The 27,185-nt window shown below is 44.0% G+C and overlaps 2 protein-coding genes across 4 annotated transcripts in view; one reads left to right on the forward strand and one right to left on the reverse strand.

Moving 5' to 3' along the window:
• The window catches only part of Rnf115 (ring finger protein 115), a 38,964-nt gene extending 27,797 nt beyond the window's left edge, over positions 1-11,167 (reverse strand). Inside the window, exon 1 of one of the 2 annotated variants that reach the window (XM_070007562.1) lies at positions 10,826-11,167. In XM_070007562.1, coding sequence (XP_069863663.1) covers positions 10,826-10,927 — 102 coding nt within the window. In that variant the 5' untranslated portion in view covers positions 10,928-11,167. The remainder of the gene's footprint in view (positions 1-10,825) is intronic. The other variant, XM_070007563.1, reaches the window with a different exon arrangement.
• Positions 11,168-11,315: 148 nt separating this feature from the next.
• Polr3c (RNA polymerase III subunit C) lies at positions 11,316-26,695 on the forward strand. 2 transcript variants are annotated; one of them, XM_070007560.1, is made up of 16 exons: positions 11,316-11,418; positions 11,882-12,009; positions 14,031-14,197; positions 14,955-15,210; positions 15,313-15,498; positions 16,383-16,468; positions 17,337-17,441; positions 17,577-17,669; positions 20,077-20,157; positions 20,420-20,471; positions 20,997-21,057; positions 21,470-21,620; positions 22,910-23,011; positions 23,112-23,161; positions 23,657-23,806; positions 26,563-26,695. In XM_070007560.1, exons 3-16 carry the CDS (start codon positions 14,051-14,053, stop codon positions 26,642-26,644), a joined length of 1,602 nt encoding a protein of 533 aa, XP_069863661.1. In that variant the 5' UTR covers positions 11,316-11,418; positions 11,882-12,009; positions 14,031-14,050; the 3' UTR covers positions 26,645-26,695. The 2 variants fall into 2 exon arrangements, with proteins under 2 accessions (XP_069863661.1, XP_069863662.1); XM_070007561.1 differs by lacking the exon at positions 11,882-12,009 and having other exon boundaries at positions 11,348-11,418.
• The last annotated feature ends 490 nt before the right edge of the window (positions 26,696-27,185 follow it).

The following is a 27,185-nucleotide window of genomic DNA, read 5'->3' on the forward strand; positions in this document are numbered from 1 at the left end:
TCCAAATGACAACTACTCCTTCCCATTACTAGCATAAAGCCTAATTCTACTTTGATTACAGCAAAAAGAAGTCAAACTTTTTATATGTTCTGTTAATTCTTGATAAAAGTAAAGAATTATAAAACAAATCACAATTGTTGACTATCCTTTCACATCAATATTATAGGAGATACAGAGAACTTTCCAGAATTTACAAGCTCAGTGGGCACTGGTGACTCACATCTGTAATCATAGTTACTTAGGAGATTTGAGATCTAGGATAGAACCAGCCCAGGCAGAAAAGTTCAATGAGATGCTTATTCCCCACTAACTAGCAAAAACAAACAAACAAACAAACAAACAAACTGGAAGCAGAGCTATGGCTCAAGTGGTAGAGCAGAGTATCAACCTTGAATGAAAAAGTTAAGGGACAGTGTCCAAGACCTGAGTACAAGCCATAGTACTAGCACAAAAGAAAATAGAAGAACCAGTTTTCAAAAACAGACAACTCAAGGATTACAAGTAGTAGAGCACTTGCCTAGCATGTAGGACGTCCTTCATAGATAACTATTCAATTTAAATACTTAGACCAATAGAAGTGACTTAACTTCTGGTCTCAGTCTCTTAAGAATACTAACATTCACAATCTTCATCACTTTATTCCTCCATTTCAGGCCACAACTGAACACTGACATCATCAGGGACTTCAATAATCAGTCAGCCTTCTTTAGCTCATTGTGAACCAAGGCAGAAAATCAGGTCACAGGACAAAGCGTTACTTGATGTAAGCTTGACCAGAAGCACAATAAGCCAAATATTCTAAGAAGAAGAAGAGAAGAAAAACTAAACTATAAAATTTAATCAGAAAATGTTAACTTCATACAATACAATCTAACCAGAAAGGATTTAATTACATTTGCTTACTCATACTAAAGGTAATGAAGAGAATGAGGATCATAAAATGCTTGAAATATATCACATGGATGGAAAAATGACAAATGATCCATAAAATAACAAATCTTCAGCTCTGATGTGTACCACCATAGTTCAGAGGCAAAACTTAGAATCTTCTTTCATAAACTGACAATATTCATTCATACAGCAAATATATCCTAAATTCGTTCATCCTAAGCACTGTAAAAAAAAAGTAACTTGGGTTGGGTACCAGTGGCTCATGCCTGTAATCCTAGCTAAGATCTGAGGATCACCATTCAAAGTCATCCCAGACAGTAAAGTCTATGAGACTCTTATCTCCAGAAGTATTGCTGTGTCTCAAGTGATAGAGTGCTAGCCTTGAGTAAAAAAAACTCAGGGACGGCATCCAGGCCCTGAGTTCAAGCCGCATGATAGGTACAAAAACAAGAAACAAAAGTAACCTGAGATTAAAAGTCATGGAAATCACCTACAATCATCTAGGGTCTATTAAAAGAAAAAAGAAAAGATACTTCCACTAACTCTATTCCAATAATAAGAAAAGTAAAAGCATATAAAATATGCTGGACACTGGTGGCTCACACCTGTAATCTTAGCTACTCAGGAGGCTGAGATCTGGGGATCTCAGTTCAAAGCCAACAGAGGCAGGAAAGTCTCCAATTAACCACCAGAAAATCGGAAGTGGTGCTGTGGTTCAAGTGGTAGAGCATTAGCCTTGAGCTGGAATGCTGAGGGACAGTGCACAGGCCCAGGGTTCAAGCCCCATGACTGACCAAAGTAAATAAATAACTTATTTGAATATCCTAATTTAAGCGTTCAACTTTAAAATATAAACTCTTAAGGGTAATGAATCTGATGCCAAACAAAGCTGGCCTGGTAATCATTTCACTATGTATATGTATATATGTATATCAAAACATGCTGCCCACCTTACACACACACACACACACACACACACACACACACACACACACACACACACACACACACACAAAACCTCCCCAAAACAAAACCAAATAAACCTTAGAACAATCTTTTTGCACCTAACCTAAACTGGATTGAAACTAAGAACAATGCAAATTATTTCTATTTTGGAAAAGGCCCTACTTCTCTGTAAATAAGGGCTGTTCATCCTTACACAGCCTTTCAATCAGGAGTACATAGCTCCATTCTTAAGAATGCTCTCATTCAAGCTTGTAATATGTATGCGTGAGTATCATTTTGCAGTGGGGTATATTAAGGTAAACTGAGAGGTTAGATGACTCAACTCCAGTCACACAAAGAAGCAACAATGAAACAAGACTACTCTATGAACCAAGAATCTGAAAAAGTTAAAAATTTAAGCACAAATCTCCCAAGCTCATAAAACTTCTAAATAGTTATGAAAAACAAACGTAAAATATGATTGATACTAAAGTCAGTTATAGAAAGAGTAAAAACATGAAGATTATTCTTTTTGTTTTATTTTTAAATTGGAATTTCCAGCTGGTTTTACTAAATGACATGCAGTGTTATTAATTCTTTCCCAACTGGCCAAAAAAAAAAAAAAAAAAGATACCTGTAAAAGTTGTCACACAGAGTATAACTTGAGATGGGTGATCCAATTCCTCTGGTCTCACTAGCACAAGGAAAGTGACCCCAACATACACTGCCCTAGCCACCAACTACTGAGCCTTAGTTTCTGTTCTCAATAATCCTTCCCATGGGGGCTTTGGCTAAAATTATCTTACTGAAAATTCTCATCAGGATCCAAATTAAGAAACCAAAGCGACCCTGGGGGTGGGGAACACTTAAAGCATGACTAACACATGAAGACAATGGCTATGGCTATCCTTTCACTCACAGGTTCTCAACCTCAGCATTCTTGACATTTGCTGTGAGTGTGGTCCTATGCTTGTGGACAGAATGCATCCGGAAGCATCCAGCTTTTACTCACTAGATAGTAGTTGCGATCCTCCAAACAACAACCCTCTAGTTGTGGAAACAAAAGTGTCTAAAGCCAGGCATGGTGGTATACACCTGTAATCGCAGCACTCAGTAAGCTGAGGCAAGAGGATCTCAGGCTCAGGAGCATAATGGGCTACAGAGCAAGTCCCAGGACAGCCTGGGCTCAAACAAACATCTACAGACATTGCCAAACGTCTCCCTAGGGAGCAAACTGCCCCTAGTGGAACCCACTACTCTACACTATATCCTTTATTGTTCACTACTAAGCTGTGCGGAGATAAAACAAAAGCTATTATCTATACCCCTTCCTTTTGTTCCCCCACTCCCCATTTCCTGTGCTTGAACTCAGAGCCTGGACCACTGTCCCTGAGAGCTTTCAGCTCAAGGCTAGACCTCTACAACCTGACAGACTTCTACCTTGAGCCATAGCTCCACCTCCAGCTTTTTGGTGATTCACTGGAGATAGTCTGAGTTTCGTGCCTGGGCTGGTTTGAAACTGCAATCCTCAGATCTCTCCCTCCTGAGTAGCTAAGATTAAAGGCATGAGGGGCTGGGAAGGTGGCTCAGTGGTAGAGCACTTGTCTTGCATGCATGAGGCCCTGGGTTCGATTCCTCACCACCACATATGCAAAAGAAGAAAAAAAAGCTGGAAGTGGCACTGTGGCTCAAGTGGTAGAGTGCTAGCCTTGAGCTGAAGAGCACCCAGCTGGGACAGCACCCAGGCCCAGAGTTCAGGCCACACGACCGGACCCCCCCCCCCAAAAAAAGATTAAAGGCGCGAGCCACCACACCCACTTCACATACTAATTTTGAAACCCTTGGCTACAGAGAAGAGGAAGCAACTAAATCTTCTAATTCTTCAAAGCTGATTGCTTGAAAGACCTCAGTAACCTCTCCCTGAACAAAAAGGTCATAAAAACCCAACTAAACCTAAGGAAATCCAAAGTCTGACACCCAGGTGTTTTCCCCCAAAAAAACAAGGAATCTCATGTGCAGTAAGTTTAAGACTTTTTTCTTCCTCATACATACTGAGAAAGTCCCAACAAATTTCATTATCTATGTATGTTTACTTGTCAGTAAAATTTCAAGGCTATAATAAACATATTCATTACAATATACATGCACATACTGAAACTACAGGTTCAAATACAACACCCTCATTTTATACCAGTGTAGCCTTAAAGATCTCAAAATACTAAAGCTACTACTTTCAAAATATACTTGTTAAGGGACGGGGGACATGGCTCAAATAGTAGAATATTTGCCTAGCAAGAGCAAGGCCCTCAGTTCAGTCCCCATACTGGGGACTGAGAGCTTGCTAAAGGCAAGGGCTTTAGCGCTTGAGCCTTACTCTGAGTCCTTAGCTAATCTTATGGTATGGCTAGGATGTTTTTCCTGTTTAGCACCTGGTAATGAGCCAAACTAGGTAGATTAACATACTTTATTGATAAGGATGACCTTTTCTAATCAGAGAAGGTGAGATAATATTGGGGAGATGTAAGAAATATGCTGTAGCTCTTAACTCATCTGGTCTCCCCCATCTGCGTCTAGAAGATCCTTGATCCCCAAAACATACTTCAGAACCAGCCTCATCTGTGACTTATGTCATTTATGTAATGATGACTACCAGACTCAAACTCACGATCTTGATAGAGAAGGGCAGGGTAGGGCTGGGAAGGTGGCTCAGTGGTAGAGCGCTTGCCTTGCATGCCTGAGGCCCTGGGTTCGATTCCTCAGCACCACATAAGCAAAAAGAAAAAGCCAGAAGTGGCGCTGTGGCTCAAGTGGTAGAGCACTAGCCTTGAGCTGAAGAGCTGAGGGACAGCACCCAGACCCAGAGTTCAGGCCCCACGACCGGATCCAAAAAAAAAAAGAGAAGGGCAGGGTATGAGAGGACAGTGACATTCATATCGCAGCCATCTGGTACACTGCCCACCCAGTCATCCCTGATATACAACAGTAACCCCATTGGTCTTGGCTTCACATTGTTCCTCCATGGGATACACAGACAAGATAAGGGTTTCTGGGGAATTCCTTTAAGTATTTCTTCTGATGACCAAAAAAATACACAATACCATCTTAATATATGTCATGCATATATATTAACATGAAATTCAAGGACATCAGACCATTTTATCAAAATCTTTCATTTTGAAATCCAAGCTTTGGGGGGCGCTGGTAGCTCAGGCCTGCAATAGGATTAGGACTATGAGGATCACAGTTTGAAGCCAGCCTGCAAGAAAGTCCATGTGAGACTCTTATCTCTAATTAACCATCTGAACACCGGAAGTAGAGCCTTGGCTCAAAGTGGTAGAACACTAGCCTTAAGCAAAAGTGATCTAGGGCAGTGGCGGGCCCTGTATTCAAGCCCCACGACTGACAAAAAATTAAACAAAAACCTAAGGGTAATCTCAGGGTAGGCTACAGCTGCTGCCTGCATCTACTTTCAACTGTACCAAAAAGTGCTACACCCTAATTTGAGAAACAGAGAAGAAATAAGTTGTACAACCACATGAGCCTAGTCCAGCTGAAACACACACATGGCTTGGCTAGATGGTGAATAAACTTGGTAACACATAAAACAGCTCTGAAAGCAATCCTTCCCACTGAGGGGACAGTAAAAGCTGATCCAGGGCTTTGGATGTAGCACTTGCCTAGCATGCCTGAGGCCCTGCATTCAATCCCCAGCCCAGAGGAACAAGAGAGGGACACAACCCTGATGTAAACCCAATACCCAGTCTCTGTGGTTCAATGAGAACAGAACTCATGAGTGATGGATTTTTGACATCTAAGTACCATAACAAGAGCCAATTACCTCTAGAGTTGCAAATTCAGTTACAATGAAAACCTTCAACTCTGATGAACTGCCTGGCTATCCAAAGAAAGGTAGCCAGATCTATATCGGTTATTCAGTTCTAGAAACTATGTAGGCAGGTGCTGGTGGCTTCATGCCTGTAATCCTACTCAGGAGGCTGAGATCTGAGGATCGCAGTTCAAAGCCAGCTTAGGCAGGAAAGTCCGTGACACTCTTATCTCCAAATTAACCACCAGAAAATGGAATATGGTGCTGTGGCTCAAATGGTAGAGTGTTCACCTTGAGCTGAAGAGCTGAGGGACAGCACCCAGGCCCAGAGTTCAAGCTCCATGACAAGGAAAGGAAAGGAAAGGAAAGGAAAGGAAAGGAAAGGAAAGGAAAGGAAAGGAAAGGAAAGGAAAGGAAAAAGGAAAGGAAAAAGGAAAGGAAAAAGGAAAGGAAAAAGGAAAGGAAAAAGGAAAGGAAAAAGGAAAGGAAAGGAAAGGAAAGGAAAGGAAAGGAAAGGAAAGGAAAGGAAAGGAAAGGAAAGGAAAAAGGAAAGGAAAGGAAAAGAAAAAGGAAAGGAAAGGAAAAAGGAAAGGAAAAAGGAAAGGAAAGGAAAAAGGAAAGGAAAGGAAAGGAAAAAGGAAAGGAAAAAGGAAAGGAAAGGAAAGGAAAGGAAAGGAAAGGAAAGGAAAGGAAAGGAAAGGAAAGGAAAGGAAAGGAAAGGAAAGGAAAAAGGAAAGGAAAGGAAAGGAAAGGAAAGGAAAGGAAAGGAAAGGAAAGGAAAGGAAAGGAAAGGGAAGGAAGGGAGAGAGAAAGAAAGGAAGGAAGGAGGGAAGGAAGGAAGGCAGGGAGGGAGGAGAAAGAGAAAGAAAGAAGAGATAGAGAAACTAGGTAAATCTACCTTATGTGGGGTAGGGTACTTGAGAGTGAAGGAATCTCACATTTACATAAAATCTATAAGAAAAAACCTCCCCACTAAGAAAAAACCTCCCCACTGGACGTAAGCAGTTAAAGCCTGTTTATTAAAACCACACAGCAGGTAGGAAACAGGAAGATCACAGTTCAAAGCCAGCTAGGCAAGAGTTTAAGAGACCTTCATCTCAAAAGAAAAAAAAAAACTGGGCATGATGATGCAAGTCTGTCATTTCAGTGGAAAATAGGAAGATCACAGTCCACATAGGCTAGGCAAAAATGTGAAGCCCTATCCCAAAAATAACCAAAGCAAAAAGGACTTGAAAGAATAGCTCAAGTATAATTTTCCAGTCTTGTCCTATATAGTAAAGATGCATCATATGTTGGTCACATTGCCAGTATTTACAGAAGCAAATTTGTATTGAACGAGACAACTCACCTGGCCATTTTTATAAACAACATTTTCAGGACAACTACCTGGTATTAAGGATATAGAAACAACCAGCAATCTCATTAATATACTGCTGCACCCTTTCTTAAAAAAAAAAAAGACATAACAACCCTGATTTAGTACCCTGCAAGTCATGTGACTATAGTTAATAACAATATATTAAAAAATTTTAATTTATATTAAATTTTAAAATATGTAATTTGAAAACTGCTAAAACATTTAAGTTCAGCCGGGCGCTGGTGGCTCACGCCTGGAATCCTAGCTACTCAGGAGGCTGAGATCTGAGGATCGTGGTTCAAAGCCAGCCCGGGCAGGAGAGACTGTGAGACTCCTACCTCCAATAAACCACCAGAAAACCGGAAGTGGCGCTGTAGCTCAAGTGGTAGAGCACTAGCTTTGAGCTGAAGAGCTGAAGGACAGCGCCCAGGCCCAGAGTTCAAGCCCCACAACCAACCAAAAAAAAAAAAATTTAAGTTCATTTAAGTATACATTTTAAGTGTTCTCATCATAAAAGATGTGAGGCCGGGCGCCAGTGGCTCACACCTGTAATCCTAGTTACTCAGTAGGCTGAGATCTGAGGATCACAGTTCAAAGTCAGCCCGGGCAAGAGGAAAGCTTGTGAGACTCTTAATCACCAATTAACCACCTGGAAAACGTGAAGTGGCACTAAGGCTCAAGTAGTAGAGTACTCGCCTTGAGCTGAGCTGAAGAGCTCAGGGACATGCCCAGGCCCAGAGATCAAGCCCCACGGACAAAAAAAAAAAAGAAAAACAAAAAGATGTGAGCTAATGTAAATGTTAAATAATAATCTGAGCCATTCTACAACATTCATCCATCCAACATCAAATGTTCCATAATATATATATATATATATATATATATATATATATATATATCTTTACTTGTCACTTATAAAAAAAGGCAAACTACAATGACTTACTAGTGATTACTTCGGGCTCTTTGATACACTCAATCTGAATTGTGCCTCTCCTTCAAAATTCCCACCTCACATCACCCAATGGCACCAATGCTATCAATCATATGCCCCATCTCTGAAACTGAAAACACTTATTATCGACCTTCATTCACTTTGTCAAGCACTAAGTAACCTTTTAGTCAATAACTGACTATATATAGAATGGATATTGCCGAGCTGGGTGTAGGGTACACACTTCTAATCCCAGCACTCAAAAAGAAGAGGTAGGAAGATCATGAGTTCAAGCTACTGGAGCTACGTAGAGAGACCTGGTTTCAAAAAAATCAAAGGTGGGGCTAGATATGTGGCTTAATGGTCGATTGCTTGCCTAGCATGCATGAAACCCTGGGTTCCATTCCTCAGTACCACATAAATAGAAAAAGTCACAAATGGCACTGTGGCTCAAGTGGTAGAATGCTAGCATTGAGCCAAAGAAGTTCACGGACAGTGCTTAGGCCTGAATTCAAGCCCCAAGACTGGCAAAAAAAGAAAAAGAAAAAAAGAAAATCAATCAATCAAGGGTTAGGGATTGTAGCTCTGTGGAAGACATGCATGTTTACCATCTGTAAGGGCCTGGGTTTGACTTTCAGCACTGCCCCTGCATCCCCTTCCAAAACAATAGGGCACAATAACTCAAGCCTTTAACTATCTGACAGGCAAAGATGGGGAGACCACAGTTCAGGTTGAGCCCAGACTACATAACTGGAATTCTACGTATTCAGGAGTCTGAGATCTGAGGATTGTGGTCCAAAGTCAGGTTGGGCAGCAAGGTCCGAGAGACTCTATCTCCACTTAACCAGCAAAATTTGGGAGTGGGTGTAACTCATGAGGTAGAGCACTAGCCAAGAGTGAGTGAAAAAGCTGAGTGAGAAGCTCTGAATTCAAGCCCAGTACCTCCTAAGCACACAAAAAAGAAAAGGTGGGCTGGAGGCACCACTTAAGTGGTAGAGTACCAGCTAAGCAAGCGTGAGGTCCTGAGTTCAAACCCCCACAAGTTCTCTAGATCCGATTTTAAGCAAAGGCTGAGCTCAGTAATACACATTTGTAATGCCAGCTGTTCAGGGAAACACAATGGGTCTGAAGTCCAGGCTGGACTAGGTATAAGGCAAGATGTTATCTGGCAAATAACCAACACACACACAAGGCAAGAGCTAAGGAGTGGCTGGAGTGGTAGAACGAATATCTAGCAAGCCCAAGGTCTAGTACCACCACATATATATTAAATACACATAACATGTATATATTATATATGATATATATAAACAATATGGCCTGCTTACATTTTAGACATCTTACTTTATATAAGTGTACTCTATCTTTGCATAAGGATGAAATTGCCTAAGGATGTCTTTCTCAGAATTTCTCCCCATCCTAAAGCAATGCTGAGTTCATGTTACTTTTTCCATGTTTTGTCTTGTCTTTACAAAGGAACTGTCAGGTTCTTACAAGCAAGAACCACATATTTCTCCAAGTAATTGCCAGAACATGCAACAGACCTTGTGTGTAAAGGTTACATTAGGTTATCCAATTGCCATGAGCCTCAATTTATGTTAGGAATGACAGATAATAAGCCAAAGGTCATGAACCTCTCAAGGCATCAAAGGCTGAGAAAAACACCCAAAAGCCTTTCAAATTATTCTTACAGGCAGGATACAGGTGGCTCACACCAGCAATCCTACCTACTTAGGAAGCTGAGATCTGAGGATACCGGTTCGAAGTCGGCCTGGGCAGGAAAGTCTGTAAGACTCATCTCCAATTAACCAACAAAGAACTGTAACTGGAGCTGTGGCCCTGAGTGCAAGCCCCAGTGCGCGCACACACACACTCTCTCCCTTACCCTCTTTCACACACACACACACACACACACACACACACACACACACAAACACACAATGTAGCCACCTATCTTAAGAGAAACACTTCGAAGGAAAAGAACAAGTATAATCAATTCCTTAAAGACAGCTGGCTGCACGCATTAACTGGCAGGTCTTCCCACAGTTGGCTTCCGGGTTCGGGGTGCCGACACAGGCCAGCGAGCCGCCGCAGACACGTTATTACCATTGCACCACCGCCCCCCTCTATCGGCTGACAGTTTGGCAGACACTAGTGAAAAACAATCTTGTCAGAGCAAACAGTCCCCATCATTTTGTCCTGGATTTTTTTTTTTCTCCTGAAGTGAGCAGAGGCTAGGGAAAGCGTGGGTGAAGAAGACGGTACTAAAGACAAGAGCAGAAGCAGCCGCCGAAAGAAAACTAAGTTGGCACGGCGCGCCGGTCTCTCCAAGCCGCGTCCTCCCCGGCGGAGGAAGCGCCGCTAGTCTGCAAGTCATGAATACGCGGCTGTTTCACTTTCACGCGAACCCCGAAAACCCCCGCCCTCCCCCGGCTACGTTTCCGGGTGTCCTTCGGGAGAGACCGGCGACAGGGACCCGCAAGCCCTTCACACCCGGCCTCCAGAGGAGGCTGAGGAGGGGGCGATCTGCGGGAACGTGGGAAAGGAAATCGAGGAAGGGGGGGAAGCCACGACGGAAATATAGGGGGGAGGGGGAAAGGTCACGGCGGAAGGTGAAGAGTGCGAGAAAATCGGGGGACCCTGGCCCCACAATTCGCCACAAGGAAGACACAAAAGACGGGGTGTGGGAGGAAAACACAGGGGCCGGGCGGCGGGAGGAGCGGCCGAGCCAGCGCCCGGGCGCCGGGGACTTGGGGAGCGGAGCCCCCCGAGGGCGGGAGCTGGGGGGCTGGGAGGCCGGGGAGCGGGGGGCGCGGCCTAAGCCCCCCCCCCCGTCCGCCGCCGGCGCCCACCGCGGGGGGCGAGGGGCTCTTACCGGTAGTTTGGGGCTGACCTCGCCCTTGCAAAAGTGGCAGAAAAAGCGGTGCGTGGCCACAGCGGCGCCAGCGTCGGCCCCGGCCGCCGAAGCCTCCGCCATTTTCCGCCTCCGCCGCGGAGGTCCGAGAGGGCAGCGGGCCCGTCCCTCGCCAGGCCGCTACTCGGGGCTGCGCCGGCCGCCGCCGCCGCCTCAGCGCGCCCGGCCGGCCGCTCCGGAGCCCGCGCCGGCCGGTCACGTGTCCCCTCAGGGCCCAGGGAGGTCCGCCTGCCCGCCCACCGGGCCCCGCGACCCTGCGGCCCGCCTCCGGTTCTGAAGGGGCGGAGGAGAACCCGCCCGCCGCGGCCCGCCCGCCCGCCGGCAACTCAAACAGCCCCGGCGCCGGTCCTCCAGCCGGCCACCGAGAGGAAAGAAAGAGCGTCCCCGGAAACCACAGAAGCTCCGGGGTAGAGCGGCCCACTTCCGCGTCCTCCTGGACTGCGGCGGTCTACTTCCGGGGAGCGGAGCGCTCCTGGCCTGGTCGCCAGACCCGAGCTTCCGGAAGCCGTAGGGTGGGTCGTGACCGCGTTGGTCCTGGAGCTTCCCACGCCGGGGTGAGTGGAGGACGCTTGAGTGGCCGGGACGGCCCGGAGCCTGAGAAAGCCAGGGCCCCCTAGGCAGAAGGGAGGGAGGAGCCAGGGAACGCGTGTGTTGCAAGGATGGGAGAGGGTTTGTGGAGCTGCTTCTCCGTGGACGGGTGGGCTACGGGTGAGGCGATCTCCGAGACGGTCCGCAGCGGGGCCGCGGGACGGGGGGCAGTGAATGGGCAAGGGTCGGTAGCCGCTGTGTTCCGGAAGTAGGCGCAAGATGAGCGATGCCCATTTCCGTGCGTGTCTAGTGTCACGTTGTAGACACTTCATGGTTTAATACTGTTCTGCGAAGAACATGACTGTCTCCCTGCGAACACTGTCACCTCATTTCGTGTTCTGAGCTTCATTTCCTTTGTGGATCGGGGGGTGACCCTGCCTGAGCTGTGACATCAGTTGACAGTGACCTTAATTCTTTGTGAAATCTTAGGTCTGTGACACCTTGTCAAACCATCAATCATTAAAGGAAATTAGAGGCCGGGCGCCGGTGGCTCACTCCTGTAATCCTAGCTACTCAGGAGGCTAAGATCTGAGGATCACAGTTCAAAACCAGCCCGGGTAAGAAAGTCCGTGAGACTCTTATCTCAAATAAGCCACTCAGAAAACTGGAAGTGGCTCAAGTGGTAGAGCGCCAGCCTTGAGCTGAAGAGCTGAGGGACAGGGCCCAGGCCCAGAGTTCAAGACCCACAACCGGAAAAATAATAAAAATAATTTTGATGCCTAGCCTTTCAGGCTTTTTTCCATTGCGTGCCTGTTTAGTGTTCATTTTGTCACTTCTATTACACTGCAGTAGGAATAATCTCATGCTAATACATGCCCTAAATCATCTTAAATGATGGCATATTGTAACCCGTTTTATGAGTATACAGTAGATCTTTGCAGTCTCCTGGAATATGGTTCCAAGGAGACTGCCCTTGCAGAATAACACTGTTCACACTTGGGATGTGTGATTCACTTTTCCCAAACTGATGTACAAATTCCACTGAAGATATGCCACCTTTCAACGTGTCTAAAATGTTTACTTTGTTACTTCAAACACATTAATTTTTAGCTTGCTTTTGGGGCACCCATCCATTTCTTAGAGGAGACAGATTTTGATACAAAATTAAGAGCAAGGAAACACTAAGCAGATCACATAATGATTTAAATTCAATGATATTAATGTAGAACTGACGAGAGTTTCTTCACATCAACTGAGCTACATAATGCAAATTTTTGTTTTCGAAATTTCATTTATTTTTGGCAATCTTTGGGGGAAACTGCATGTAATGCATCCATAAATGAGGAGTATTTACTGTAACTTTCTTAAATTGTTACTCATTGCTTCAGACACTGATCAAGATACATTATGATCATGAATTGGCATATTGGAACCCCTTTGTACAACCACCTAAAGATAATAAAATAAAATATATTATTTCAGTATGTCGGTGTTGTAAGGAGAATCAGTGACATTATTTCCTTGGAAGAGAGTATCTAAAATAAAATTGGGAAGTAGAGTCATAGCTCAAGTGGTAGAGTGCTATCCTTGCAAAAAAGCTAAGGAACTGCACAGGTCATGAGTTCAAGCCCCAATGTTGCCATACAAAAGAAATTGAAATTTCTTTTTTTTTTTTGGGGGGGGGGGTCCAGTCGTGGGGCCTGAACTCTGGGCCTGGGCGCTGTCCCTCAGCTCTTTTAGCTCAAGGCTAGCGCTCTACCACTTGAGCCACAGCGCCACTTCCGGCTTTTATCTTTTTGCTTATGTGGTGCTGGGGAATCGAACCCAGGGCCTCATGCATGCAAGGCAAGCACTCTACCACTGAGCCACCTCCCCAGCCCCCGAGAAATTGAAATTTCTTACTGGTAGCCTGTGGCTCACTCCTGTAATTCTTGCTGCTCTAGAAGCTGAGATCTAAGGATTGTGGTTAAAACCAGCCTAGACAGGAAAGTCTATAAGATTCTTATCTCCAGTTAACTACCATAAAGCCTGAATTAGAACTGTGGCTCAAGTGGTAGAGTGCCAGCTTTGAACAGAAAGTTCAGAGATAGTGCCCAGGTTCTGAATTCAAGCCCTAAGACTAGCACATACACATAAATAATAAAATAATAAAATGTTTAGGTTGATATAGTAACAGTTTTAAAGCTTTTAGTATGTGTTGTCAAATTGCCCTCCAAACCAGTTACTGAAGAGGCTGAGGTCAGAGGACCAGAGTTGCAAGTCACCCTAGGTAGAAAAGCCCTTGAGACTCTCCAATTAACCAGCAGAAGGCTGGAAGTGGAGGGTATGGCTCAAGTGAGAGCACCAGCCTTGATCAAAAAAGCCCAGTGAGAATGGTGCTGTGCTCAAAGTAGCTCTAGCTTTAAGCTGAAAATGCTCAGGGACAGCGCCCAGGCCCTAGGTTCAAGTCCCATGGTAAACACACACACACACACACATACACACACACACAGCCCAGTGAGAGCATGAGGCCCTGAGTTCAAGCCTTATCAGCATGTGCGCACACACACACACACACACACACACACACACACACACACACACACACAAATTGCCCTCTAGAAAGAATATATGAATTTTTACTTTTTTTTTCCCCTAGCTCTGAGACTTACCTATAAAATGACTCAAGCAGAAATTAAACTGTGTTCTTTGTTGCTGCAAGAGCATTTTGGAGAGATTGTAGAAAAAATCGGAGCCCACCTAATCAGAACTGGCAGTCAGCCACTTAGAGTAATTGCCCATGACACAGGAACATCCGTGGATCAGGTATGTTTACATAATGTCAACTTGTTCACTTATTAATTTCCTTCATCTGTGTTTGAATATTGTTATACTCCTCAAGCCAGCCCCAAAGATCAGAATAATGTTATCTGGGGGAAAAGAAATTAATACTCAGACTTTGAGGTATTTCTTCTTAAGATGTTCCTAGTTCTTAAGTAAATCTCTGCACTTCCCTTGTCTTTGTCTTCCCTTGTGAATAAAGTATGCCCTATTCACAGTGAGTCTACTAATCAGTTCCACCTTTAAAAGATTAGAACAATAAAAAAAAAAAGATTAGAACAATAGAAGGAAAGGAAATTGTAGTGTGAAAGATAAAGGTGACAGAAATATGAACAACATACTTTCTTCCATCAATACTTGATTTTTATTAGCTTATGCCAACAGAGAAATAGATTCTTTTCTAACCATCCCGGTGCTATAGGCTGGGCGCAGGTGGCTCATGCCTGCAGTCATAGCTACTCTAGAGAGTAAAATCTTAGAATCTCAATTCAAAGCCAACCCAGTTAACCAGCAAAACATTAGACTGGAAGAGTGGCTCAAGTGGTAGGGTGCCAGATGTTAGTGAAAAAGCTAGAAAGTGGTTCAAGGTGGTAGAGCACTAGCCTTGAGTGAAAAAGCTCAGGGACAGTGCCCAAGCCTTGAGTTCCAGCCCAAAACAGGCACAAAGAAAAAGCTATTGGGCAAGATATTGCCAGCAATAATGTCTTCAGGTCTTTCCATTCTTTCTCTTGGTCTATCATAGGTGAAAAAAGCCCTGTGTGTCCTCATCCAGCATAACCTGGTGATATACCAAGTGCACAAACGTGGCGTGGTGGAGTATGAAGCCCAGTGCAGCCGGGTGTTGCGAATGCTTAGGTACCCCCGGTATATCTACACCACCAAAACGCTGTACAGTGACACCGGAGAGCTGATTGTTGAGGAGCTCCTGCTGAATGGCAAAATGACAATGTCCGCTGTTGTGAAGAAAGTGGCAGACCGGCTCACAGAGACCATGGAGGGTTAGTGCTGCATCGACAGCTGTTACGCATAGATTAACTGGCTGCAGAAGTAACCCTGCTGTCTCACACCACCTTACCCGCCTCTCTCTTGCTATTGCACAGATGGCAAGACCATGGACTATGCTGAAGTATCAAACACATTTGTACGACTGGCAGACACACACTTTGTACAACGCTGCCCCTTGGTTCCTGACTCTGAGAACTTAGACACTGGGCCTCCACCACCTGCCCCTACCCTTGTCATTCATGAAAAGGACATGTACCTGATTCCTAAACTGACCCTGATAGGTAAGGAATTTTCTCAATAGAATTGTGACTTGCACTAATTGTAGATTCTTTTTCACTGATTATTAAATGAATAAGATACTGATCAAGCCACATGCTATTGGCTGATGCCTATAATCCTAGCTGTTCAGGAGGCTGAGATCTGAAGGTCACATTTTGAAGTTAGCCTGGGCAGTTAAGTCTGAGAGACTCTTATCTCCAAATAACCATCAAAAAGCTGGAAGTGAGCTATGGTTCAAGGTGTATACTGCCAGCATTGAACAAAAGAGCTAAGAGACAGCACCCAGGTCCTTGTGTTCAAGCAGCCATATCAAAGGGGAAAAAAGAAAGAATGGTATCTTTGATAGCTGTTTCTGACTTGCACATGTGGTAGAATAATGGTGCTGTTCATGTGAAGGAAGGGTTGGAAAAAGACAGTGTGGAGAGAAAAATTGTGAGTTGCTTTTTGAGGATGCTGAGTTTCAGAGATTGTCATAATTGACATTGAGACTTAACTTCTCAGCCTACTAAAAAACACTGACCTGGAGGCAGATGTGTGTAGATGTCTTTGGGATGAAGAGACACTTGTGAGCTAGGTGCCAGTGGCTCATATCTAGAATCCTCGCTACCGGGGAGCAGTCTAAGATCTGAAGATCGTGGTTCAAAGCTAGCCCCAATTAGTAAACTCCATGAGACTCCTATATCCAATTAAGCCCCCCAAAAGCCAGAAGTGGAGTTGTGGTTCAATTGGTAGAGCACTAGCCTTGAGCATAAAAGGTCAAGGATAGCACTCAGATTCTGAGTTTAAGCCCTAAGACTGGCAAAAAAAAAAAAAGAGAGAGAGGACTTGCTCTCAGGTCCTGACATCATATGGTATGCAGCCTAACTATTGGTTGGTTACTTGGTAGGGAAAGGCAAAAGGAGGAGATCATCTGATGAGGATGCTGCTGGGGAGCCCAGGGCCAAGAAGCGGAAACACACAGATGACAGACAGGTGATTTGGGCTTCCTGATTAGGAATCTTAACCTGAGGCAGGCCAGGAAGAGGAAGACCAGAAGAGAGCTTAAAGTTTCCTGAGCTAAGAAGTAGTAGGATTATGGAAGTCATAGTTGAACAATGTAGCGTAAACTTCATTGTGGGCTCCTCTCTCAAGCTCAGTTTCATGCACTGAACAGAGGTTATAGCTTATGAAAAATAGAAGTAGAAGAAATTGTAAGCTGTTCATTGTGTCTGGAACATTTAGACCTGCTAGAGCCAGTAGTGAGAAGTGAGTCTAGGAAGTTACACATAGGTTTGAACCCTTAAATTTAGACACCTGTTCAGCATCATTCAAAATTAGCATGTCCAACCAGGCACCAGTGCTCAGGCCTGTAATCTCAGCTACTCAGGAGGCTAAGATCTGAGGAACAAGGCTCAAAGCTAGCCCCTAAAGAAAGTTCATGCAACTCATCTCCAATTAATCACCAAAAAGCCAGGAGTGGAGTTATCAAGTGGTAGAGCACTAGCCTTGAGTGAAAAAGCATGGAAACATGAGGCCGTGAATTCAAGTCTCTTCCCCAAACCAAAAAGATAGATATCTGATAAACGTAAAGAGTAGATCATGTTTAGTATTGGAATGATAGATAATAGAGAGCAAAAGTTTGGGGAAAATTACTTAAGTTTCTAGCTTAAGAAACTAGATTGGGGGTTGATGGCATAATTCAAGTGGTAGAGCCTTCGAGTAGTAAGTAAGCTTAAGGCCTGAGTTCAAACTCCAGTATGTGAAAGGAAGGGAGGGAGGGATTGGGTTAGAAATGATAAACAGTTGATTCTGAGCGCCACATTGTCTTAAATGTTTCTCCAACCCCTTTTCTCCTCCTAAGCCCATTCCAGACGATGGGATTTATTGGCAGATCAACCTTGACAGATTCCACCAACACTTCAGGGACCAAGCTATTGTGAGCGCAGTTGCCAACAGGATGGACCAGGTAATATCTAAGTGGGCTCTCATCAAGGGCCAACAGGAAACAGGGTCTTTCACTTGGGGACCAGCAGTGAGCACTTCCACATACCCAGGGTCAACAGCAAGAAATTCTGAATTCCAGTTTACTTTTCAAACACAGACCAGCAGCGAGATCGTGCGGACCATGCTCCGGATGAGTGAGGTCACCACTCCTTCCAGCGCCCCCTTCACCCAGCCGCTGTCTTCCAATGAAGTAAGTGACCTGCTCTGTGCTAGTTTCTCACAAACCTGAGACTTGGGAAAGTTTCTGTTGTTCGCAGAAGGGCCAAGAAATATTTGGTCCCTTAGGATCCAACTTTTACAAAACTAATATCTGTCAAGTACAATGTATCCCTGAATCATTTTAAGAATATAGGGGCCAGGTGCCCATCCTAACTATTCTGGAGGCTGAGATCTAAGGATCGCAGTTCAAAGAAGAATCAGGAACTGGTGGTTCATGCCTATAATCCTAGCTACTGTGGAGGCTGAGATCTGAGGATCGCAGTTCAAAGACAGCCCAGGCAGAAAAGTCCATGAGACTCTTATATCCAGTTAATCACCCGAAAACTGGAAGTGGTATTGTTGCTCAAAGTGGTAGAGAGCTAACTTTGAACAAAAGAGCTGAGGGACAGCACCCAGATCCTGAGTTCAAGCCCCACTACCAACCAAAATAATAATAATAACAGTAATAATAAAGAAAAGAAAAAGACTTTAGTAGTCAGATGTGGTGGTATAGCCTCTAGTCCCAGCTACTTGGGAGGCTGAGGCAGGAGAATTGCTTGAGCCCAGAGTTCAAAGCCAAGTTGGACAACCTACGGAGACCTTGCCGGCAGCACATTTTATGCAGGCATTATTTCATCCCTTATACTTTTTTCAGTCTATTAATTTTAATATTTTGCATATTTGGGGGGGGGGTCCGGTTGTGGGGCCTGAACTCGGCCTAGGCACTGTCCCTCAGCTCTTCAGCTCAAGGCTAGCGCTCTACCACTTGAGCCACAGCGCCACTTCCAGCTATTTTCTTTTTGCTTGTGTGGTGCTGAGGAATCGAACCCAAGGCCTCATGCATGCAAGGCAAGCACTCTACCACTGAGCTACCTTCCCAGCCCCTGTTGTTTTTAAGTTTCTAACTTGCTATAGAACAAATGTAAAGCCGGGCGCCAGTGGCTTACGCCTGTAATCCTAGCTACTCAGGAGGCTGAGATCTGAGGATTGCGGTTCAAGAAAGTCCGTGAAACTCTTATCTCCAAGAAAACCGGAAATGGCTCTATGGCTCAAGTGGTAGAGCACTAACCTTGAGCTGAAGAGCTGAGGGACAGCGCTCAGGCCCAGAGTTTAAGCCCCATGACCGACCAAAACCAAAACAAAAACAAAAGAGCAAATGTAAATATGTTTTTTTCTCATGACAAAAGTAGCTAGATGACCTATTTTCAAATAGGTAAAAAATAGGAATAGATCATTTCAAAATAGGAATAGATAATTCTGTACCATTAGTTTGCCAAGCTTTCAGGAGTGGTAGAACTGTTCTAGATCTTGCAACTGGTCGTTATATGGGTACATACAATTATCGATACTTGCTAAACTAGACCTGTAAGATCTGTACTTTGTAATTGTTTGTAATATACTAGAATTTTACATTTCATACATAGTTTTGCATAATCCCAGCTCCTAACGATCCCTCTTAATAGTTTAGTATGTACCTTTATGCAGACCTTTTTTGAAAAAAAAAAAAAAAAAAAAGACTGGGTCTCCTTATACATAGGCTAGACTAGAATCCACGATTCTCCTAGTTTAGCATGCCAAGTGCTAGGATTATAGGTGTATAGCCAGACTTTTTTTTTTTTAATTGTTCGTCATGGAGCTTGAATTCAGGGCCTGGGTGCTGTCCCTGAGCTTTTGTGCTCAAGGCTGCTACTCTACCACTTGAACCACAGCTCCACTTCCAGTGTTTCGGTGGTTAATTGTAGATATCATAGACTTCTGCCCAGGCTGGCTTTGAACTGTGATCCTCAGATCTCAGCCTCCTGAATAGCTAGGTGTGAACCAGTGGTGCTCTCTTCCCCAGATCTTTTTTTTTTTTTTGAAGTACTGAGATTTGAACTCAGGGCCTTGCATTTGCTACATAGGCACTCTACTGTTTGAGCCATGCCCCCACAGTGGTTATTTTTAAGATAGGGTCTCAATTCCTAACTGGGTACATTCCTGGGTTGCAATCATCTGTTTTTGCCTATCCATCATAGTAAGGTTAGAGGCCATGCTACCGTGCCCAGCTGTCAGTTGACGTGTCTTGAAAACTGCCCAGGCTGGCCCTCAGCTGTGATCCTAAGCTCACCCTCTCAAGAAGCTACTTACCCAGGCCTGAACTCATGTTTCTCGGGCTTTAGGCTTCTGAGTAGCTGAGATTACAGGAGTATAATACCACCCTTGGCTGTACTTTCTTTTAATTAATTCCTTATCCCTGGGCATGTGGATCGTTTCTTGTTTTATATTTTTACAAACAATGCCACTAGGAATACCTTCAGATATTTTTGTTTTTATTTGATACTTTTTAAATCTAAAATGAGCCCACCTTTTCTTTTGATACATTCTCAAGCCCAATTTCCGTGTGTCTTTTTGCTCCATAGATCTTCAGATCCCTGCCTGTTGGCTACAACATCTCCAAGCAAGTTCTTGATCAGTACCTCACTCTGCTGGCAGATGATCCAGTAAGTCCTGTTTTACCTTTCTCCCCTGTGGTTCGTTGATAATTTGTTTCTGCCACTGGTAATCTAGTATTATTACCCTGTAGCCTCATTTTCTACCTAACAGCTCAGAAGTTTTCTCTAACATCATCTGACAGGAAGACTACCTGCTTCAGACCCTTGCTTCAGATTTGCTCCATTGCCAGCAGAATCAGTTAACATTCTCTCTCTCTCTCTCTCTCTCTCTCTCTCTCTCTCTCTCTCTCTCTCTCTCTCTCTCTCATAGCTAGAATTTGTTGGAAAGTCTGGCGACAGTGGTGGAGGAATGTATGTCATCAGTATCCTTACCAATTATCTTTATAGTCAGGCAGCCTGAGCTTTGAAACAGAATGGTGACTCATGAACACAGATTTGGGTAGTACTCAATATACTAAGTAAGTTAGGAAATTGAAGTACTTTCTATTTTCTATGAATTTTGAATAAGCTATATGCATGATAAAAGTAAACAATTTTAAAGCCCAGGGATATAGCTCAGACAGCAGAGCACTTGTCTAGCAGGTACAAGGCCCTAGGTACCAGCTCCAGAAAAGGGGAGGGGGAAAGGAGGGGAGAAAAGAGGATAGGATAGAAGGAAGGAAGAAAAGAAGGAGGAAGAGGGATACAGGGAAACAAGAAGGAAGGAAGCTTGGTTTCAGATAAAACCCTTAAATATGCTCATGAAATTAAAATTTTAACAAACTTCTGTACCATAATGGAAAAAATATAGAAAACATAATAGCATTTAAACTTTAGCTATAATGAATCCAAGGACAGAAGGACCAGACCAAAAACATGACTGAAGCGCCTTAATGGTCCACATAAAGACCTGCATAAAGCATTAGCTTCCCTGGCCACCGCTACGCTGGAGTCTGTGGTACAGGAGAGGTAAGGGGTCATCCTTATTGGGACGGGAGTAAAATCCTTCTAGTCAAACCCTAGTTAACAAATAATTTGGTCATTATGTAAGCAACCAATGTAGGCACACCTTGGTACACTTTGTCCGATGTTTCCATGAAGCCATATATGACTATTCTTCACCCTGAAGAAAAAAAAAGCCTGCTACTTAATTCCCAATGATGCAAATTAATGAGCGTCTAAAGCATAGTAAGGACTGTGGCGCTCACGTGAATTACTAGGTGACTTACGTGATTAACAAGGGCATCCATCACCAACCTGCGGAGCTAGGACACAAATCTCTGATTGTTGTTCCCCTCTGAGCTATTGGCATCCTGCAAGCTAAAGCTAGCCCACCCAATTCTGTGCTAGCCCACCATTTGCTGACTTCATTTCTTTCCAGATTTGGTTCTCGTTGTGCCAGAATATTCCGTCTAGTTTTGCAAAAGAAGCACCTGGAACAGAAGCAGGTGGAGGACTTTGCAATGATTCCGGCAAAAGAAGCAAAGGACATGCTATATAAGATGCTCTCAGAAAATTTCATATCACTTCAGGTAACCGAAGTTGTAATGACTGCCAGCCAGCAAAGCTGACCTACAGTGAGAGAAACTCCCAAGCCGACATCTTGCCCCATGCCCAATAAACTCCATTTCCAGCTCTAAGACAGAAAACAGTTCTGAACAGATCTTGCCAGCACTTTAAGGACAATGTAGAGCTTCAGCCTAGTAAGAAAGCAAAAGAGCCGTGAAACTACCTCACAAGTATCCTTGTTTTTTTCTCCTCATTGCTGTCCTTTCTTTGTGTCTTAAATCCATGGTGGGTTAAATTATTAACAGCATCTTCTGGGTCCTCAAAGAGCCATGTCAAAGGCCTTGTGAGGAAGTAGGTTGGATGGATTGTGACGTCAGTCCACAGCTCTGCCTCTTACCCTGTTACACTGAGCATCTTTCTACCATCATTTTTTCCCCTCTGTAAAATGGTGATAGATAATGGCACTAAGAATAATATAGTTTGGGCCAGGAGAAGTGGTGAATGCTAGTAATCCCAGAACTGGAGAGATTGAAGCAGGAGGATCAAGAGTTTAGGCCAGCATGGGGTACAGTAGCTCAAGCTACTATCTTATTTGGGGTCAGAGATAAGGGGATCAAAGTTAGAGGTTAGAGGCCAGCCCAGGGAAAAGGCTCCATCTCAAAGGAGTGGTTGGGCACCGTGGTATGTGCCTGTCATCCCAGTGACATGGGGAAACATGAGTAGAAAGATGGAGCCCTGTCCACCCTAGGCATAAAGCTTACCCCTACCTCAGTAAGGACCATAATGGCTAAAGTTTGTAATTCAAAGGGCCAGAGAGCGTGGCCCAAGTGGTTGAGCACTTGCCTAAGGCCTGAATTCAGTCCTCAGTACCATCAGAAAAGAAAGAGAAAGTTAAGTTCAGCCTAGTCTATATAGGGAGTCCCTGTCTCAAATAATCATAAGATGTAGAGGAATGGTTCAGTGATAGAGTGCCTATCTTAACAAACTAGAGGCCCTGAGTTCAAATTCTAGTAACCACCCCAAAAATACCACAGTTAGATAAGGGCCAAATAGAATTCACACTGTGCTCAGAACACATTAGTTGCCTTCCCTTTCCTGCCACTCAGTGCTGATAGTCAAGTAGGACAAACAGGGTCACAGAGTTGACGGACCTTCATATGGCTCATTATGCAATAATATGGCTCCTGAATGACTGGGGAAAGGGAGGGCATTATTAAAGAGAGGACTAAGTGGCCCTGGAGGGAAGCGGGTGAACTTGTGAGTTCAGAAGAACAACACAAGTTCTCTTCTTTTTCTTTTTGTAAACAAACAGGAAATTCCCAAAACGCCAGACCATGCCCCATCCAGAACCTTCTATTTATACACTGTGAATGTCCTGTCAGCTGCCCGGATGTTATTGCACAGGTGCTACAAGGTAACCCCGCATGAATCTTCATCCTTCATGCCTCCATTGCTCATTTTATCTGAGCTACTGAAGTAAAACTTCCTGCATTTCTGCCCTTCTCCTTCCTCAGAGCATTGCCAACTTGATAGAAAGGAGGCAGTTTGAAACCAAAGAGAACAAGTGAGTAGCAGTTTCAATTGGGTCCTTTTTTACTTTTTTCCACTTTTCAAGCTTTGAAGCCTGAAAAGGAATTTCCTGTGGAAATGGAGACAATATTGCAATAGTTGCATTGAATCATGGGCTTTTGAATATATACCTTTGAATATATTTCCACGGAAGTCTTTCTTTTATTATTATCATTATTATTATCTTCTTATATTATGTATAGAGGGGGAGAGGGGATTCCACTATTGAGGTTTTCACCTATGTTTATAACATCCAATAAAACAAATTTTCAGGTTAAGTTGATGAGACTGTACAAACATTCTACACTTTTTAAGTACATCAGCGAAGCAGGAGGAGTTTCAGGAGGAAGTTATTTTGTAACCGAGTTGACAGGAACTGTCCTCACGTGGTGACGCCCACCTTGACTGAGGACCAGGCACAGGGGAAGCTGTGCCGCAGAGATAAGGAACAAGTCAGGGGACAGACCTCAGAGCTGTGCTTATCTGACAGGCGACTGCTAGAGAAGTCACAGAGGGTAGAAGCCATCATTGCATCGATGCAGGCCACCGGTGCCGAGGAGGTACAGCTGCAGGAAATAGAGGAAATGATCACCGCCCCTGAACGGCAGCAGCTAGAGACCCTGAAACGCAATGTCAACAAGTAAGGACTCCAACTCAGACCTACACTTAAACACACCATCCAGACAAATCCATCTGGATGTCCTGACACCCCTCCCACTAACAGAGGCAAACCTGAACTCATTGTCTTCTGTAGCTCCTATAATAGAATTTAATCCCCCTATTTTCCTAAATAAGCCATGTTTTTCTTCTTCTGCCTGTAGTGAGGCTTGATCTCAGGGCCAGTGCTGTCCTTAGCCTTTTCACTAAAGACTGATGCTCTGTCACTTGAGCCATATCTCCACTTGCAGCTTTTTGGTGATTAAGTAGAGTTAAGAGTCTCGTGGACCAGGCTGGCTTGGAACCATGATCCTCATGATCCTCATATCTCAGCCTCCTCAGTAGTTAGGATTAAAGGCATGAGCCACTAGTGCCTGGCTCTAAATAAGTAGTTCTGAAGACATCATCAACTTCTCTATGCTGCTGCTGTTCACTAAGCACTGAAGGTTTTCATCTTGGTCTCTTTCCTAGACCTTCACAATGACTTCCCCTCTTATCCGTCTCCCTCAATACTCTCAAAGTTAGTATCTTTACAGTTATTGATAATAGCACTCTTCTGCAAATGATCTAATGACTTCTCATATTTACAGCAATAAAAGACCAGATTTGGCATAACAAGAGGCCTTCCATAGTTTCCTGTCTCCATCTTCATTTCCTCCTCTTCACTACCCACCTTCATTCATAAGGTCTTGACAATGCTAAATCTTTTTTTTTTTTTTGTCAGTCATGGGGCTTGAACTCGGCTTAGGCACTGTCCCTGCACTCTTCAGCTCAAGGTAAAGCACTCTACCACTTGAGCCATAGTGCCACTTCCAGTTTTCTGGTGGTTAATTAGAGATATAGAGTCTCACAGACTTTCCTGCCTGGGCTGACTTTGAACCACAATCCTCAGATCTCAGGTGTAGCTAGGATTACAGGGGTGAGCCACTGGCACCCAGCTAATGCTAAATACTAAGTCTTTCATTCTGTTAGCACAATAGGTCTTTCCACTTATTGAGGTCTTGTTTCATTTCTTTCAACAATATGTTATTGTTTTGTAAGTCTTGCACCTCTTTTGTTAAGTTTTATCCAAGTATTTTATTCTGCTTTAGTCTTTTAGTTCATTTGTGGATCATTTACTGCTAATGTAGAGAAAAATAACTGATTTTTTTTTTTTTTTTTTTGGTCTGGTCATGGGACCTGAACTCTTCAGCTCAAGGCTAGCGCTCTACCACTTGAGCCACAGCGCCACTTCCGGCTTTTTTCTTTTTGCTTACGTGGTGCTGAGGAATCAAACTCAGGGCCTCATGCATGCAAGGCAAGCACTCTACAACTGAGCCACCTTCCCAGCCCCAAAATAACTGATTTTTGTGTTTGGACTTTATGTCCTTAGATTTATTCTAAATTTATTCCAGTCTTTTTTTTTTTCAGTGGATTTGTTTTCAGTGGATTCATAGATATCCTATGACATCATAGGATATCTATGAATTACAGATAGTTCTGTTTCTTTCTTTTTAATCTAGATGCCTTTTTTCTTTTCCTTGTCTAGTTGCCCTGGCTAGACCCTCTAGGCTCTGTTTTCAAGCCCTGACAGGCACCAAAAAAAAAAGAAGAAGAATGAGGCTGAGATCAGGCATACACAAGACCTCCTGTCAACTGTAGCTGCTAGGCACAATTATGTGCATCCATCATCCTAGCTACAAAGGAGGCTGATGTTGGGAGAATCAGTTTGCCAAGCCAAGCAGAAAGTCCTTGAACAAGCTGGGCACTGGTGGCTCACACCTGTAATACTAGCTACTCAGGAGGCTGAGATCTGAGGATCGTGGTTCAAAGCCAGCCCGGGCAGGAAAGTCTGTGAAACTTATCTCCAATAAACACTCTGAAAACTGGAAGTGGCACTGTAGCTCAAGTGGTAGAGCGCTCGCCTTGAGCTGAAGAGCTGAGGGACAACGCTCAGACCCAGAGTTCAAGCCCCACAACCGACAAAAAAAAAAGTCCTTGAACAACATTTCAGTGGAGGAAGCTAGACACAGTAGCATGTACAAAACATTGTAGGAAAGGGCTAGAGGCATGGCTAAGCAGTAGAATACCTGTCTATCAAGTGTGAGGTGCTGATTTCAAACCCCAGTACTGTGGGGAGAAAAAAGATATTAGCTGTGGTTGTTCCTAAGGGCACTTACTAGGTTAAAGACGTTCCCTTCTTCCTCATCACCTTAAGCTTCAGCCATTGTCAGTGTCTCACCATCCAAAAACATATTAATGCTGCTACTCAGGAGGCTGAGATCTGAGGATCACAGTTCCAAGCCAGTCCCATGTAGAAAAGTCCATGAGACTCTTATCTCCAATTAACCAGCAAAAATTCAGAAATGGAGCTCTGGCTTAAGTGGTAGAGTGCCAACCTTGAGTGACAAAAAAAAATGGGAATGTGGGGCCCTGAGTTCAAGCCCCAGTACTGGCACAAAAAAAAGAAAAAAATTGTATATATATTAAGCCCTTTTGCCTGTACTTTTCCATGTGATATTCTTTCTTGAGGTTCAGGTTATATACTATATACTACACCCGTCCCCTGCAGGATGGAGGCTGCACCTTTTGCCTTCTTAGCAGGTTCCACTGAGATGCTTAGTAAATGGGAGAATGATACAGTTGTTCCTTTTGCTTTCCACCCATTCCTCCCAGCGGTAACCAAGCAATGTTCCTTACCCATCCTCTGATCCTGAATGCGCCTTCAATGTGGAAACATGATTTGCCTTTTCCACTCAGGTTGGATGCCAGTGAGATCCAGGTGGATGAAACGATTTTCTTGCTGGAATCATACATTGAGAGCACCATGAAGAGACCGTGACACACAAGATGTAGGAGAATGGAAAGAAAATAAAGGAGGTGTCTGGATATATTCTTGGCAGTGGGATAAGTCTCCGATTCTTGTATTGAAACCCCCTTTCTGTCCCTACTGCTCAGAAGTTTGGCATATTTTAAGAGCTTGCTCACTCCCCCTTGGACCTACCGCTGTATTCTCCCCTCATCCAGTCTTGGCAATGGGAAGAACCTTAATCAGTGAGATTAACCCATCAGATACATCTGTTCTCAAGAAGTGAGCCAAGGGGGGGGAGGGGGAAGGGGGGGAAGGAGAAGGATTGGGATTGGGGGGGAGTGGGGAGGCTGGGAAGGGATGTGAAGGGTAAACAAAGGAGGAGGCTACAATGCTTGGTAAGAAATGTACGCATTATCCTGCCCATGTAATTGTAACTCCTCTGTACAGTATGTTCACATTTAAAAAAAAAAAAAAAGTGAGCCAAAGTTCTTGGTACTAGTAATTCACACCTGTGATTCTAGCTAGTCAGGAGGCTAAGACCTGAGGATCTCAAAAGCCAGCCAGAGCAGGA

Source organism: Dipodomys merriami, unplaced genomic scaffold (genome assembly GCF_024711535.1).
Source record: "Dipodomys merriami isolate MVZ:Mamm:240054 unplaced genomic scaffold, mDipMer1.0.p SCAF_7, whole genome shotgun sequence".
In the NCBI taxonomy this organism is placed as follows: Eukaryota; Metazoa; Chordata; class Mammalia; order Rodentia; family Heteromyidae; genus Dipodomys; species Dipodomys merriami.